The sequence below is a fragment of the Heterodontus francisci genome, chromosome 26 (genome assembly GCF_036365525.1).
Source record: "Heterodontus francisci isolate sHetFra1 chromosome 26, sHetFra1.hap1, whole genome shotgun sequence".
NCBI lineage: Eukaryota > Metazoa > Chordata > Chondrichthyes > Heterodontiformes > Heterodontidae > Heterodontus > Heterodontus francisci.
Window position 1 is genome coordinate 27450324 of NC_090396.1, and position 16729 is coordinate 27467052.

Genomic DNA, 16729 nt, shown 5'->3' on the forward strand with positions numbered 1-16729 from the left:
ATGGCTAAGCAGTAAAAGACTTCGCTTCCAGCTAAAGCCATGTACAATCAGAGCTTTATAATTTATTTAATAAAATCTCAATGTGCGCTTTGACCTTCTGATAATTTAATCAGAGATACAGGACAAATAGCATTTATTTTGTGCTGCATGTCAGATCTAAATGGCCAAGAGCCGGCACAAATCTAGCTAAAATGGGAATTTGCTGGGGGCTCACTCCATTCAATTATTTATTCACAATTCCAGGTGCAGATGTTGACTAGGGTTGCCAAACCTCAAGATTAATTCCCTAATAGGTAAACCATCCCTCCTCATTCTTCTTGACTTGACTGCAGCCTTTGACACAGTTGACCACACCATCCTTCTCTGACCGTTGTCCAGCAGGGTGGGACTGCACTCGCCTGGTTCCATTATTACCGATTTAATCATGGCCAGAATATCACCTACAATGGCTTCTCTTCCTGCTCCCTCACAATTATCTCTGATGTCCCCCAAAGATCTACCCTTGGCCCCATCCTGTTTTTCACATACATGCTGCCCCTTGGCGACACCTTCTGAAAACACTGTCAGTTTATGACACCCAACTGTACCTCACCACCTCCTCTCTCAACTTCTCCACGGTTGCTAAATTATCAGACTGCTATACAACATCTAATACTGGATAAACAAATTTCCTCCAATTAAATAGAGGGAAGGCTGAAGCTGTTGTTTTCAGCCCCTGCTCCTGTTGGCCAGGGGCTGCAAGAAATACAGAATTAGTTACAAACTGCTGGGATTGTTTGTTACCTGTAGTAACCTGGAGCTCAGACACTGGCCTGTGCTGGTAAAAACCAGTTTGAACTAATTACTTTATGAGACAAGACAAAGGATCGATCACAGGAAAAGGGCCTGATTTGGACACGGTGTGATACCAGGGTCTTTGGGCCTGGGCCAATTAAGAGATGTGAACGAGGTGAGCACGCTTAAACCAACCGGAAAGACACAGCTCAGATTTGGAGAGATAAGAGTAGAGCTTTTTGGGCATAGAGCCAGCCAAGCCTCCGAAGAGCAACAATTGTGGAAGTGGAAGACCCTGCGTGAGCAACGTGGCGACGACGTAAGAGAGAGAGAGAGAGAACGGAACGCCTGGCCAGCGTTAATTCTCCCTTTTTCGGGTAATATCCTTAGTTTTCTGTGACTCGGTCAGGGAAAGGTCAGAGGAACCTAGTGGGTGTGCTTATGAATTCTAGCTAGTTTTGTTATTAACTGTATAACTCAATTTGAGTTGCCTGCTTTTGTCTAACTAAGTGTATAAGCCTTATCCTTACATTGTACAACAAGGTGAATAAAGTAAATTGATAGTTAAAGAAAGGACTGAGTTTCCTCCCCTTTGTACTAAGCCATTAACTGTAGCTGTGGATCAAGCTGGAGGGTGGCTCTCCTGTAACCTGATATCCCAAACACCCAGCCTGAGCCTGAATTAAGAGGACTTAGTCCCACGTGACGGCCAGGATCAAGTGGGTATAGGGAATAAAGGGGACAAGGGGGAGTTGACTCCGCGCCACGGTTTACACTCCAAACTCCATCGACTCTATCTCTCTCCCTGGCAACTGTCTGAGGCCAGGGGAACCAAACTGTTTGCAACATTGGAGTTATATTTGACCCCAAGATGAGCTTCTGACTGCATAATCACGTCATCACTAAAACTGCCGATTGCCACATTCATAACACCACCCGACTTCGGCCCTGCCTCAACTCATCTGCTACTGAAACCCTCATCCATGCCTTTGCTACTGCTGGCTGGTCTCCCGCATTCTACCCTCCATAAACTGGGTCATCCAAATCTCTGTTGCCTATATCCTTATTTGCACCAAATCCCATTCGCCTATTAACTCTGTGCACACTGACCAACATTGACTCTTTGATAACAAATCCCTCGCCCTTCCCTATCTCTGATCTCCTCCAGCACCAAAACCCTCCAATATATCTGTGCTCCTCTAATTCTGCCTCTTGAGAATCCCCGATTTTACTTGGTGGCCGTGCCTTCAGCTATCTAGGTCCTTAGCTATGAAATTCCCTCCCTAAACCTCTCCATCCCTCTTTCCTCCTTTAAAAGACGCTTTGAAACCTACCACAATTGACCAAACTTTTGGCCATCTACCCTAATATCGCCTCTGTGGCTCGGTGTCAAATGTTGCTTCATGACATTCCCGTGAAACACTTTGGGATTTTTTATTACATTAATGGCATTATATAAATACAATTTGTTGTTGTTGTATTAATCTCCAGGACACTGCTGCAAGCAGCCCAGGAGAAAAGTCATAGGGACATTGAAAAGAAAACAGTTTTCTCACATTCTATGAAGACAATTGTTTATTAGTTATAAAAATATTGGACAAGGAAGAATAAAAAGCTCGTTGAAGGGAGGCAGGAGGTGAGGCGACGGGAACTCAAGGAATACATCGACTTAGAGTTGGCAACCATACTGTGCACAGGTACAGGGAACAAAAAGTTACATATTAAAACATTCTAGATAATTAAAAGGGAAGTGGTAGAATGGGGAAGACATGAATTCTTACAGGCTTTAATAAGGCTCAGAAGGCATCTGCACCAAGTCTAAAGGGAGAGAGCGCTAAGTATTGAAAGGCATAAATAAAAGAAAAGGAAACGTGAAGTAACGGTATAAATCTGCAGGTAAGGAATAGTAAAACCCAGCATTGAACTCTCTGTTTGATGACTGCTGAACAAGGGTGGCACTGTTCGTCACTCTCTCCTTTGTCAACATTGCAACATGCCCACAGGATTGAGACCCCAGCTGACTAATATGGTCAATAAGTAGCACAGATCCAACCTGGCCAACTACCGCCCCATCAATCTACTCTCAATCATCAGTAAAGTGATGGAAGGGGTCATCAACAGTGCTATCAAGTGGCACTTGCTCAGCAATAACCTGCTCAGTTTGGGTTCCGCCAGGGCCACTCAGCTCCTGACCTCATTACAGCCTTCGTCTAAACATGGACAAAAGAGCTGAACTCCAGAGCAGAGGTGAGAGTGACTACCCTTGACAGCAAGGCAGCATTTCACCGAGTAGTGTGACTTCAAGGAGCCCGAGCAAAACTGGAGTCAATGGAAATCAGAGGGAAACATTCTGCTGGTTGGAGTCATAGCTAGAACAAAGGAAGATGGTTGTGGTTGTTGGAGGTCAATCATCTCAGTCCCAGGACAAGACTGCAGGAGTTCAAGGTAGTGTCCTAGGCCCAACCATCTTCAGCTGCTTCATCAATTACCTTCTCTCCATCATAAGGTCAGAAATGGGGATGCTCAATGATGGTTGCACGATGTTCAGCAGTATTCATGACTCCTCAGATACTGAAGCATCCCCTTTCCATATGCAGCAAGACCTAGACAACATCCAGGTTTGGGCTGATAAGTGGCAAGTAACATTCGCGCTATACAAGTGCCAGGCAATGACCATCTCAAACAAGAGAGAATCTCCCTTGACATTCAATGGCATTACCATTGCTGAATCCCACACTATCAACATCCTGGGGGTTACCATTGACCACAAACTGAACTGGACCAGCTATATAATTACTGTGGCTACAAGAGCAGGCCAGAGGCTAGAATTCTGTGGTGAGTAACTCACCTCCTGTCTCCCCAAAGCCTGTCCATCATCTACAAGGCACTAGTCAGGAGCGTAATGGAATACTCTCCACTTGCCTGGATGGGTGCAGCGCCAACACCACTCAGGAAGCTCGACACCATCCAGGACAAAGCAGCCCGCTTAATTGGCACCCCATCCGCCACCCTCAACATTCATTCCCTTCACCACTGATGCACAGTGGCAGCAGTGTGTACCATCTACAAAATTCATTGCAGCAACTCATCACGGCTCCTTTGACAGCATCTTCCAAATCCACGACCTCTACCATCTAGAAGGACAAGGGCAGCAAATGCAAGGGAACACCACCACCTGCAAGTTCCCCTCCAAGCCACACACCATCCTGACTTGAAACTGTATCGCCATTTCTTCACTGTCGCTGGGTCAAAACCCTCGAACTCCCTTCCTAACAGCATTGTGGGTGCACCTATACCCCAAGGCCTGCAGCAGTTCAAGATGGCAGCTCACCACCACCTTCTCAAGGGCAGTTAGGGATGGGAAATAAATGCTGGCCTAGCCATCCACACCCATATCCCATGAATGAATTTTTAAAAAAGGCAGTGCCACCCCTTTGCAACATTGTGGATGCAAATGTCCTTGCAGTAGATAGCATCCTTTTGAATCACATTCTGTGATGACCTGCATTCTGGAAAAAAAAGTCCCCCCAAAGTCATTGCCAGGTAGGTGTACCAGGGCTGCAGATATAATGGCATCTTGGAGTTTGCAGCCAGTTAAGAGTATTTTGTTTTTTCTTCCTTTTTTGTTACATTCTTTTTTACAATCTTTTTTTTGCATTTATTTCATTTCATCTTAGTTTGTTCAGTTTGCTTACCCACTGTTTTTTTTTCAGGTTTGCACTTGCTGCTGTTCAATATTCAGTGTATTAACACCTAATCTATACTAATGCTTTGTCTTTCAACACACCATTAACATATTGTTTGCCTTTGCTCCGTGACCTTTTGGTCAGCTATGTGGCCTGGTCCAATCTACACCTTCTCCTTTGTTATCGCTTGCCCCACCCCCACCTCACTTGCTTATAACCTGTGACTTTTCAAATATTTGTCAGTTCCGAAGAAGGGTCACTGACCCGAAACGTTAACTCTGCTTCTCTTTTCACAGATGCTGCCAGAACTGCTGAGTGGTTCCAGCATTTCTTGTTTTTATTTCAGATTTCCAGCATCTGCAATATTTTGCTTTTATATAAGAGTATTTTGTCATTTGGTTGCCCTGGAGCCATACATTCTAACTGGCTTTGGAAAGCCTCAAAAGGTATCTTCTTTGGAGTCTAATAAGAAACAGTAGGATCACTGAGAGCACGTTGAAGTATGATTGGAGTGCTGTCGAGGAAGCATCCAAAATCAGTCAGGAATGCACCTACTAGGTGGGGCCATTGCATCTTCTATCCCAGATTCCTTTGGGAATAGCAGCCTTTCAAGACACTAATCGCCTAACAAAGCAATGTATTTTCCACCTCTAGTCTGCAGCCACAGGCATGGATGAGAGGGTCGAAAACATCTATTGTGTAACATGACCTATCTAATATCCTTCCATATGTCCTGCTCCTCTTTGTTACAACTGCTCAAATAGGGGATTTTCATTGGTGACTGTAATGATTGATTTTAAAAATAATTGGCACCAAGGCTCACACAAAAGGCTGAATTTTTCCAGCTCACCACCAATCTGGGCAGCAAGCTCAAAAGTGGCGTGGTGCATGCGCGAGAAGTGCTCTGCACGCGGTGGCTCATTTAAATGGCCGGGGAGGTTGGCCCGCCCCCAATGACATGGAGGGGACAGGCGCTCTGTCCCCAGCAATGGCGTCTACACCATTTTTAAAGGGCTTCCAGCCCGTCAGTTCAATTTAAATTTTTAAAGTAACAGGACCTGAAAAATTAAAATGAAAATTTATTACGTTTCAATCCCCTCTCCCACCCACTCCCCCCCCCCCCAGTGAGTAAACAGTTTATTAGTTGCCCTCTCCACCCACCCCCCCCCTGAAAAAAACAGATGTTATGATCCTGACCATACACCCCTCCCCCAAAGTTTATTAACTCTGACTTTTACCCCTTCCCACCACCCCCAGACCAATCGGGAAGGTTGCACCCTGCTCCTCTACACCCCACTCCTGCCCTGAATACTGAACTCCTCCCCCCTCCCCACCAGTGCTCCACCTCGGATTGCCGAACAGAGATCCAAAGGCACGGGAGTTCTGGCAACTGGCAGCCGGATGGCTGGCGCTACGAGGTAAGTATTTATTGATTAATTAACATAAAATTACATATTTAAATGAAGTTGCCATCACCGAGCAGCGGGTTGGGGTCACCATGAGGCCTCCCTGCTGCTGGTAATATGGGGCAGGGCCTACCCAGCGTCGAGGCCTGTGGCGGGCCTCTCCCAGAGGTATTTTCCGGGCACCCCCTCCCCACCACGACCCCCAACGTTTTGGGGGGGGGGGGGGGGGGAGAGAGAATGCAGCCCAAAATGTTAAGTATGAGCAGAAAAAAAATTGTCCAAAAATGGCCTGAAAATATTTATATTACTTTGCCTTCTAAATGAACATCCACTGACTTCTCTGTCCATAGCAGCCTTTGATACCTTGATTACACTGGAAATGTTAGGAAATGTCCAGGATGGTGAAGAATGCTCTTCTAGGCCCCTAAATGACCCTATGAGCACTAACTTGACATTTGACCCCATTACAAAATTTAAATGAAACTCCTGTCTGCTTTTGTCAAGAGTTTCATTGCCTGGTCCAAGCCCTATGGAAAACAAGAGTAACATAAAATGGGTGGAGATCAGTCAGGAATGAATCACATTCAACTGAATTTTTATACATGCCCCATTCGTGCAAATTTCCAAGCCAAAATAGAGACTAAAATCTGGTTTATAGCATTTTGGGCTTTATTTTCTTTATCTTGTTGCTGCCAATGCATTGAAGGCATGTTTGTGGTATAAACAAGGCAGTGTACATGCCTTCAGAAGCCCAGAATATTGCTTCATGAGGTGATTTTGTTTCCTGCATTCAGAAACATCCTCTGGTTGGCATGTTACTTGTCTGAGCTTCAGTCCGTCTGTACAGATAAGCAACATTTTTTTTTTATTTACTGGCTTGTGGAGATGTTCTTCAATAAACTATTAGTACATACTGAAAAGTTGCAACTTTTAAAGAACTAGCCTTGCAAAAACTTCATTCTTGCACAGCTGTTTCACTGCTGCTGTCATTGCTTTGATTCTATTTCACAATGTAAACAGGCAAACCTGGAGCACCATCATATAGTGGAACCACTTCTATTGAGAACAGCTCTGCAATGTAAAATGGCCCTTTGTATTTCACCAGAACCTATGAATCCATTGAACAAACATCCTGTTTTACAAAAATGTTTTAATGCTGTTGAAGGCCGAATGAGCCAAATGATTTCCTTTGGTGCTGTAAAAGTTATGATCCTATGAAATGTGATGTAAGCATAATAGTCTTTTGTTCATTGGTCTGGCTGGATGGTGAAGAATGCTCTTCTAGGCTCCAAAATGACCCCATGAGCACCAACTTGACACTTGCTTCAAACAATAGTCGGAGCTGTATTAACAGTGGCTAGATTTAGCCTTTTATCAGGCCTTGTCTTCATTGAGGTTCAGGAAAGAAGATTTATCTCTATTTTACAAAAACAAAATACAGCAGATGCTGGAAATCTGAAACTAAAACAGAAAATGCTGGAAATACTCATCAGGTCTCAGCAGCACCTGTGGGGAGAGAACATAGTTAATGTTTCAGGTCTGTGACCTTTCATCAGAACTGTCAAAAGTCTTAATCCATTGTTGGATCTGCTTTAAAAGATCATTGTGTGATATCACAAAACAGTTCTCCCTGACCTTTTCCATAATTATAAATCTGGAGGCAAGGTGTGAGATGATCTACTGTTTACTGTTTTCAGTTTAATGCTTGATCGTGACCCTGCCTTTTAGTTCGGTGATCATTAATCACCATTTCTTAAAGATCAATTTTACTACTAACATCAGCGATCAATTTCTCAATTGACTAGTTTTATTCTCCAGCTGAGTTTTTTCCGATGCATAACTGTGAACGCTCAACTCTACATTCCTAAATGTTCCCCTTGCACCTCACTGGTGATGGAGAGCTGAATTTGATTCATAAGCCATAGGATTATCAGCACAGTACCCAAAGGGTTACATAGTTATCTTTTGGTAACATAGGCACAGAAAGTTCCACGGAAAATAAAATTTGGATACTTTCCTAAAATCAGCATACCAATCCACAAGAACCTGCGATGTTTCCTGGTAGAATTTCTCTGCTGGGTCCCTTCTGCACAGCTGACTGGCTGACTGAATGCAATGTTATTGTAAAGGATTAGAATCACCCAAAGGAAAATGGAGAAGGGACAGCTTTCTCGGAGAATTACAATCACTGGAGCACAAGCTGACAGTGTTTGGAACAGAACAAAAGACCAAACAAAATAAAACCATCAGCATCTTTAAGGCAGACGGCCAGAAATGTATGTGTGCTTAGCTTCAGAGGTGATGGTGGGACATGGCGGTTAAGTACCAGCAGTACCATTAACAGCTGACTGCACCTAACAAATGGAGCAATTCAAAGAAACAAAGGCCCGTTAAAACATTGTCTTCGGAGGCTGGACACAAGCCAGGATCCAGAGCCAAGTGCAGGAGGAACATTTAGGAACGTAGAGCTGAGCGATCAGTTATGCACCAGAAAAAAACTTCGCTGTCGAATAAAACTAGTCATTTGAGAAATGAATCGCTGATGTTAGTAGCAAAATTGATCTTTAAGAAATGATGATTATTGATCACCTAAGTATTAAACTGAAAACAGTAAACAGATGATCTTCTCTCGTCTTGCCTCCAGATTTATAATTATGGAAAAGGTCAGGGAGAACTGTTTTGTGATATCACACAATGATCTTTTAAAGCAGATCCAACAATGGATCTTTAAGACTTTTGACAGTTCTGATGAAAGGTCACAGACCTGAAACATTAACTATGTTCTCTCCCCACAGATGCTGCCGAGACCTGATGAGTATTTCTAGCATTTTCTGTTTTAGTTTCAGATTTCCAGCATCTGCTGTATTTTGCTTTTGTAAAATAGAGATGACTCTTCTTTCCTGAACCCCAATCAAGACCAGGCCTGATAAAAGGCTAAATACAGCCACTGTTAATACAGCTCCGACTATTGTTTGAAGCAAGTGTCAAGTTGGTGCTCATGGGGTCATTTTGGGGCCTAGAAGAGCATTCTTCACCATCCAGCCAGACCAATGAACAAAAGACTATTATGCTTACATCACATTTCATAGGATCATAACTTTTACAGCACCAAAGGAAATCATTTGGCTCATTCGGCCTTCAACAGCATTTACATGTTTTGTTGTAAAACAGGATGTTTCAGGATGCTGTCAAGCTGGAAACTTTGTAGTTTGCAAAAATCATTTTTCACACAGCCCATCAAAACATTCCATGGCAGCACTTCGACATATGGACTACTTGAACCTTGTGTCAACGCTGGGGAAAGGGCCCTAAATGCTAGTTAAACAGACAAACTTTCAGCTGCATTAAGTATAAAATTCTATGAAACATTGGTGAGTTTTGAAATATAGCTTTAAAGGGGGGCAAAAGTCAAAATCAATTCAGTTAATGCGATTCCACTAGATGGAAATGAAAAAGTAAAAGAGGAGAAGGAGCATATTCAAATTCTCGACTCTATCTGCAATTTGGACACCTCAATTAGCTGCAAACTGAGGGCTCCCACCAGCTAGATTTAATGAAATAAAAACATAACTTTTCATTTGGAGGGAGTGGAAAATAAATTTGAAGGAAATGATCCAAATGGATGCTTGCATGAAATCTTCACCAGCTGGGTGTCAGAGGTTTTCTGTAACCATTTGCTCATCGTTAGCCTGGCTCTTTGCCAAACAAGGAATGAGTATTTGCTGACTATTGTGTGACACTCCTTTACTGTGAGATGATCCTTAAGAAAATCCATAGACAAGGAGCATTATCACAAGATGTGGCTTATCAAGCAGCACGAGTCGCAGCATTGCGGAGAGCTCAAATACCGGGGGTTTAAGACAAGTGAAACACTTCTTTAAAACACAAAGGATAATAGAAATTTGCAATAAATTACCAGAAAGTCCACTTAAGTGGAGAATATAAATGGATTGGAGAGATAATTAGACATATTTATGCATTTAGAGAGGTGGGGTTTGAAATATGTTAAAAACGGGATCATGAACTTGTTCGGCCTAAGGGCCTTTCCCAGTTCCTAAAAAACTCTTGTGTTCCTATGATCAAGGCATCATTAATCGGGCTTACCATTTGTGTAGGTATTGACATAATACTTCCGGCCCTGTGGTGACATGTAGCACTGCCAACCCTGTGGCAGAGGAGCGTGAGCCATTTCCTCAATCGTCTGTGGACCTACTGATGCAGGTTTCTGTCAAAGACAAACATGAACATGCAATTATCCCAAAACTGTTGTTTATAAACAATGCATAGATTCTTACATAGTAAGTTTAAGTAACTTTGCCGAATCCAGTAATGGATCGGATTCCCTGTCCATGCACATGTACAGGTTCATTACGGCCTCTTTGTGCTAATAGATGAAACTTCTGGCAAATCCAAGCATTTTAAACAGAGGCGAAAGTTACAATATTCTCAGAATTTTGACTGAACTCAGACTCAGTATCTTCCAAGAAATGATTGCTTATGCACAGTGGGGCATTTAACTAGTTTTGTATTGATTCATCACTATATATTTTGTAAGCAAAAGAAAAAATTTGACTTTGGCAGGTATCAGTGACTGCATCATTTTTTTTTTTGCAGCATTCTAAGTGATGGCTTCAATACGACTGTCTAGCAATTCTCCATTGTAATTTTACCTAAGCCATTTCTATTGTTCCAGTCAGAGTTTTTTTGTGTTCACCGTTAAGAGTCTCCTTGGTTGTCATGTCAAATTTTTATTCTACAAATAAACATGTTCAACAATGCTACATTTCAAGAAGTACATTATTGGCTGTTAAGCGCTTTGGTACATCCTGAAGCCGTGAAATTCACTATTTAAATGCAATTCTTTTCTCTTTATGTACATACAATGTAACTAATGATTCATAGTTCCTGCATGAACCCTGTCCAAGATGCCAGCTTCATTGATGAAATTAGAAAACTGTGAGGACTTTGCACAGGACCATTGTGCTGACATTTATTCCATAATTAATAACAGGAAAAACTAAGATCAAAGATATTACCCAGTGACGTAAGTAAGTGATGACAACAGTAGTAATTTTCAAAGGGAAGTGGACACATACTTGAAGAGAAAAAAATTTACAGGGCTATAGGGCAAGTGGGGCAAAGTTGGACTAATTGGATAGCTCTTTCAAAGAGTTGGCACAGGCACGATGGCCTGAATAGTCTGCTTCTGTGCTGCATCATTCTGTGATTCTCTAATATGCGCACTGGGCATAACAATCACTACAATCAGTTGCCATAATCTTTTCTCAGGTACTTCTGAAAAGAAAACGTGTTGCAGAATTTCCACTCCAGAGAGTTGAGCACAAAATCTAAGCTAACACTCCAGTGCAGTAGAGAAGGAATGCTGCACTGTTGAAGGTGGTGTCTTTTGGATGAGATTTTAAATTAAGCTCCGAACTGCCCTCTCAGGCATTTGAAAAAGATCCTATGGCACTATTTTAAAGAACAGCAGAGAAGTTCTCCCTGGGGTCTGGACCAATATTTATCTCTCAACCAACATCAGCAAAAAAAAAATCTGGTCAAAGCCACGTTGTTATTTGTGGGATCTTGCTGTGTGCAAACTGGCTGCTGCGTTTCCTACATTACAACAGTGACTACACTTCAAAAGTACTTCATTGGCCGTAAAGCACTTTGGGATGTTCCGAGGTTGTCAAAGGCATTATATAAATACAACTCTATATTCCTTCAAATATTAATGTTAAGCTAATTTGTGGAGCAGCGAGAGTGCATCGGAACATGAAAACTGGCCACTGCAATTGAAAGTTCTAATTTTTGTTTTGGTATAGTTATCTGCTGACTCTTTCCTGCAAGGCACATCTACATGACCGTATAACACATGATTCCGATTTATCAGTATACTAACTTGCAACATCCGTGCTCCGAAATTAAGTTATTTCTGTACAGTGAAAAGTAGAGCATGGATGCCTTGTAGTAGTTATCTTTTCTGATTAAATCTTACTGTTCTAATAAAACTTTCTTCCAACTAACCTGGAAAAACATGTAACTGAACTTATTGCTTTGTATTCACATTGCAGGGGAACCCGTCAACCAGGTTTGCCAATGTTCCAGGAATTAAAGACAATTCTCCACAAAAACTGCCGCGAGCAACCCAGGAGAAAATTCATTCAAAAAGCATTTAAAAAGTTTCTCTTCATTTTCTTTGAATACTTTTGCTTTTTACTCTCAGAAATATTAGAGATGGGAGAAAATGCTGGTTGACTGAGTGGGGCAGTTGCAGATCTTGTGATGAAACCTCCAGAAATATGTTCAACCAGAGCTGGCAACCCCACTTTCAACAGAAATTAAGTGCTGAATTGTGCACTGCATTGGTAAGCAATATTTGATTGATGGACTCTTAAATGTCAAAAGTGTGTATTTATTACGTGATCTTTTAGTTCCTACATGTCAAATATCAGAAGTAAAGCAAACAACACCAACTGGATGTCAAGTTATTTTGTGACACATATAACAAACGATGATTCCAAAAACGCACATCTCTTACCTTCTGATACCACTTTAGCATGAAACATTTAGCACACATATTTCTTACAAGTTCAGGGTGCACGCATGTTGCATCAGCAAGCATCTGTTTCCAATTTCAACACGGTCAACTTTTTCCATATTACATCTCAAACTAGTGCTAGGAAACAGTCTTGAGAGCGCCAATTTTTGCATCACATCAACATAGAGAACACAGTGCTGGATTGAAGCTGCTGATCTGAGGGCCAGTAGCGTAAGAGCTCCTCAAGGAAGTATTACATTGAATTGCACGACAAACAGGCCATTTGGCCAAACAGGTCTGAGCACCACATGAGCCTCCTCTCCCACCCCTCTCCAACTAACCCCATCAGCATATCCTTTTATTCCTTCCTCCTTAATGTGTTTATCTAGCTTCCCCTTAAATACACCTATGCTATTCAGCTCAACTTCTCCTTGTGGTAGTGAGTTTCAGATTCTAACCACTCTCTGGGTAAATAATTTTCTATGAATTCCTTTTTGGATTTCTTAGTGACTATCCTATATAGAAGTGTTGATCCTCCCCATAAGTGAAAACATCTCTTCTGTGTCTACTGCATCAAATTCCATCATAATCTTAAAGACCTTCACCAGGGTACTCCTCAGCCTTCTCTGTTCGAGAGAAAAAAAGCCACAGCCTGTTCAGTCATTCCTGATGAGTATAACCTCTCAACTCTTTGTAAATCATGTCCCTGCCTTCTCCAACGTCTCTATATACTCTGTATAATAGTGACCAGAACTGTATACAGGTTCAGGTCATACTGGCAACAGCATAATTGCAATCTGTGAGAAGTTATCTTTGTAAAGCACCACCCAGCATAGCACTGAGCTATACTGATCAGAAGATCACAGTTTTAATTCATGAGTCAGTTTATCATGGCTGATGCAGCAGATGAGGTGCTACAGTTGGTTATAGCAATTTAAGCTATGGAATGGAAAAATCAAAAAGAAATCCCAATCCCGAGTGGTCCCTGGTGGGAAATGTGCATGTGTCAGCCCAAGATGAGGAGCGGTTTGGGATAGATTATCCTGCCAGTCAGAGTCGATGAGCCTACCAACACACACTGGCAGCAACATTGATGTTGGCAATAGCGTAAAACTATTCAGCTACCCATTACATAACCCGATTTCTCCCGATTTTCATTTATCAGGAGGGATGTATAACTGAATTGACATTGCCCGTTTTACACCATCTCCCAAAGCGAATATTAGCCCCATTGCTCACATGTTAGCAAAAGCCACTTGGGTAAGGTACAGGACTGGTGCTGGCACCTGCAACCTAGTAAGAATTGGCTCCATCAACAACAACTTACATTTATATAAATTTTAATTTATTCAATTAATGTAGAAAAACACTCCAAAGTAATCAGAGACAAATTGACACTGAACCAGAGAAGGAGACATTGGGAAGGATGACCATAAGTATGATCAAAGAGATGAGTATTCAAGGGATCTTAAAGGAGGAAAGGGAGTATTCAGATGAGCACTTGAAACGCCATAGCATACAAGGCTCCATGCAGTTGGACCGTACCGTACCACCTATCCTTCGTGGAGCAGTTTCTGCGGGAAAACACCTTTGACCACCGATCCATCAGGCAGTAGTCTGCACGGAATGTCCTCAAGGCCCTACGGGAAAAGGAGACGGGGGATCCTGTCGGATGGTTCCCCGAGCAGACCGCCAAAGTCATTTGGCGGAATGCCTCATCACCAGAACTTTCAAACAAGCACCAAGACATGACCTGGCTAGTGGTGAGAAGGGCCCTCCCCGTCAGATCCTTCCTGCACACCCGAAGTCTCGCCCCCTCTGCGAAATGCCCCCGCGGTGGCTGTGGTGGGAAAGAGACGGTTCCACCTCCTCCTGGAGTGTGTCTTTGCAAAGCAGGTGTGGAAAGAGATGCAGTGGTTTTTGTCGAGGTTCATCCCAAGCAGCTCTGTAACACAGGAGTCTGTGCTCTACGGGCTGTTCTCAGGGACGCACACCGAGACAAACATCAACTGCTGCTGGAGAACTATCAATTCGTTGAAAGATGCCCTTCGGTCTGCCTGAAACTTGCTGGTCTTCCAGCGCAAAGAGTTGTCCACGACCGAATGTTGCAGACTGGCACATTCCAAGGTCCAGGACTACGTGCTAAGGGATGCACTGAAGCTTGGGGCAGCCGCAGCAAAGGCTCAATGGGGAAAGACCACAGTGTAAGGTCCCCCCACCAAGCTGAACTGAGGGGCTGGACTCATGAGAAACCCCTCGAACTGTATCGGGAAAATTTTCATTTGCTGTAAATGTAAAAATGTAATTGGCATGACAAATGTGAAATGGAAGGGTTGTGAAGCAACTCATGATTGTATTGAAGGAAACTGATCTCCCTTGAATGTTTGTATTTTTTGATGCTGTTTGAAACAGTTTGGCAATGTAATTTTTACAGATTTTTATGAATAAAGTATATTTTGGAAATAAATTAAAAAATACAAGGCTATGGGCCAAATGCTGGAAAATGGGATTAGAATAGGTAGGTGCTTGATGGCTGGCACAGACACGATGGGCTGAAGGGCCTGTTTCTGTGCCGTATGACTCTAATGAGATACAGAGGGATTTAAGGATTGGATTCCAGAGCATGGGGCTTGACAGCTGAAGGCATGGAACCAATTTGTTGGCGGTGGGGGCAGAGGGAGGCGTAAGAAAGAGAGGATGATTCAAGACTTCAGGAGCAAAGAGGAGAAAATTGGAAAAAAACACAAATGAAAGGTCAAGTCAAAAGTACTGCTAATTAAGTTAAAAGAATTATATCATAAAACCTGATATGTTTCAGTGATGAAATGGTGGGTTTTAATTGTTTATAAAGTATGTTATTTGGTTATAATATTATTCACAGCAGGGGAATGCTGATTAATGATATCATGCATACCACATAAGTTTGGCATTGCATCTCTCATGCCAAAAGGGTGTTAGCAACTAAATTAGATATTACATGAATTGGCAGGCAACTATGAAGCCTAGCAGAGTATCGGTTGACTTTGGGAGGCTGGTTCTATAAGGCTTTTTTTTTAATGACACTTTAGTTCCACAATTTATATTCAAGCTTCAAGATTGGAATGAATCATCAATCTTGATAAACTGTTTTCTTCTGAAATAGTTCAGCTCTGCTGTATATTGGAACAAAAGGAGGCATAAACCTATGTCAGATTTAATAGTTACATTTACTCCAGCAAAGACAACATCAGCATTGCTTGCCAATAGTGAAGCACTTTAGGTTGTTCCAAGGCAGTGAAAGATAATGGGCTGGACTCTAAAGAGCCCTCGATGTCAGAACCCGTGGCGGGGGCCCCAGATGAGGCTCGCTCCAGACCTTCACAGCAGCAGGGCCTGGCCCAATATTGCCGGCGGTGACGAGGCCTCGTGGCAGCAACCCCACCCCCCCCCCCCCCCCCCCACCCCACCACCTCGACGCTAAGCGACGGGACCACAATAAGCATATTCAAATTAATAAAGTTAATACATTTACATATACTCACCCGCAATCTTGAGGGCCCGCCGCAATCTTCACCCCAGTGGCCGGCACTGCCACACCTTCGGATCCCCGTCCGGGGAAACGAGGCCAACATTGGTGGTGGGGGGGGGGGGGGGGGGCGTAAGAGGGGTCAATTTCTCAGTGCAGCGACGGGAACAGAATCAAATTAATGTCATGGGTGTAGGGGATGGTGGGAAGGGTTAGAGTTTAAAGTCTGTGCAGTTGTAGGGGGATGAAGGTCAGATGGTAAAGGCAAGAGTTTGGGGGGGGGGGCGATAGGGCAAATAATTTTTTATTGGGGTGGGTAGTAGAGGGGCAAAAGAGATGTATTTATTTTTATTTCATTTAATCTATCTTCACATATTTAAATTTACCGGTCTGGCCGAAAGCCCTTTAAAAATGGCGTTAGCTGCCTGTGCACATGCAGCTGACGCCATTGCCAGGGTGGACAGCCTGCTTCCTCCATGTGATCGGGGGAGGGGGTGGTGGAGTGTGGCCGGCCCTGGCTATTAAAATGAGCCGCTGTGATTGGAATCGTTGCAGCTTTTTGGCATCCGGCCTGCGTTTTAGCGGCGGGCTTATAGAATCCAGCACAATAAATAAATAATTTAATAAATAAATCACTCTATCCTCCACAATTAGAACCTGAAGACAATCTAATTCTATCAAACAGTAAATGTTAGAACAGGTTTGTTATCACACCATCAGAATCTTAGGTGAAAGCCCCCAGTACAAAACACCAGCAAGGTGGAAAAGATGACGAGGGTGAAATCAAACACACTGGGATGAATTTTACGACCCCCAC

The 16729-nt window shown here is 42.9% G+C and overlaps 1 protein-coding gene across 2 annotated transcripts in view; it reads right to left on the reverse strand.

Moving 5' to 3' along the window:
* gas7b (growth arrest-specific 7b) overlaps window positions 1-16729 on the reverse strand; it is a 462775-nt gene that overhangs the window by 249650 nt on the left and 196396 nt on the right. For both annotated transcript variants that reach the window (XM_068057959.1, XM_068057958.1), the window contains exon 2: window positions 9971-10091. In XM_068057959.1, the coding sequence (XP_067914060.1) occupies window positions 9971-10091 (121 nt within the window). The remainder of the gene's footprint in view (window positions 1-9970; window positions 10092-16729) is intronic.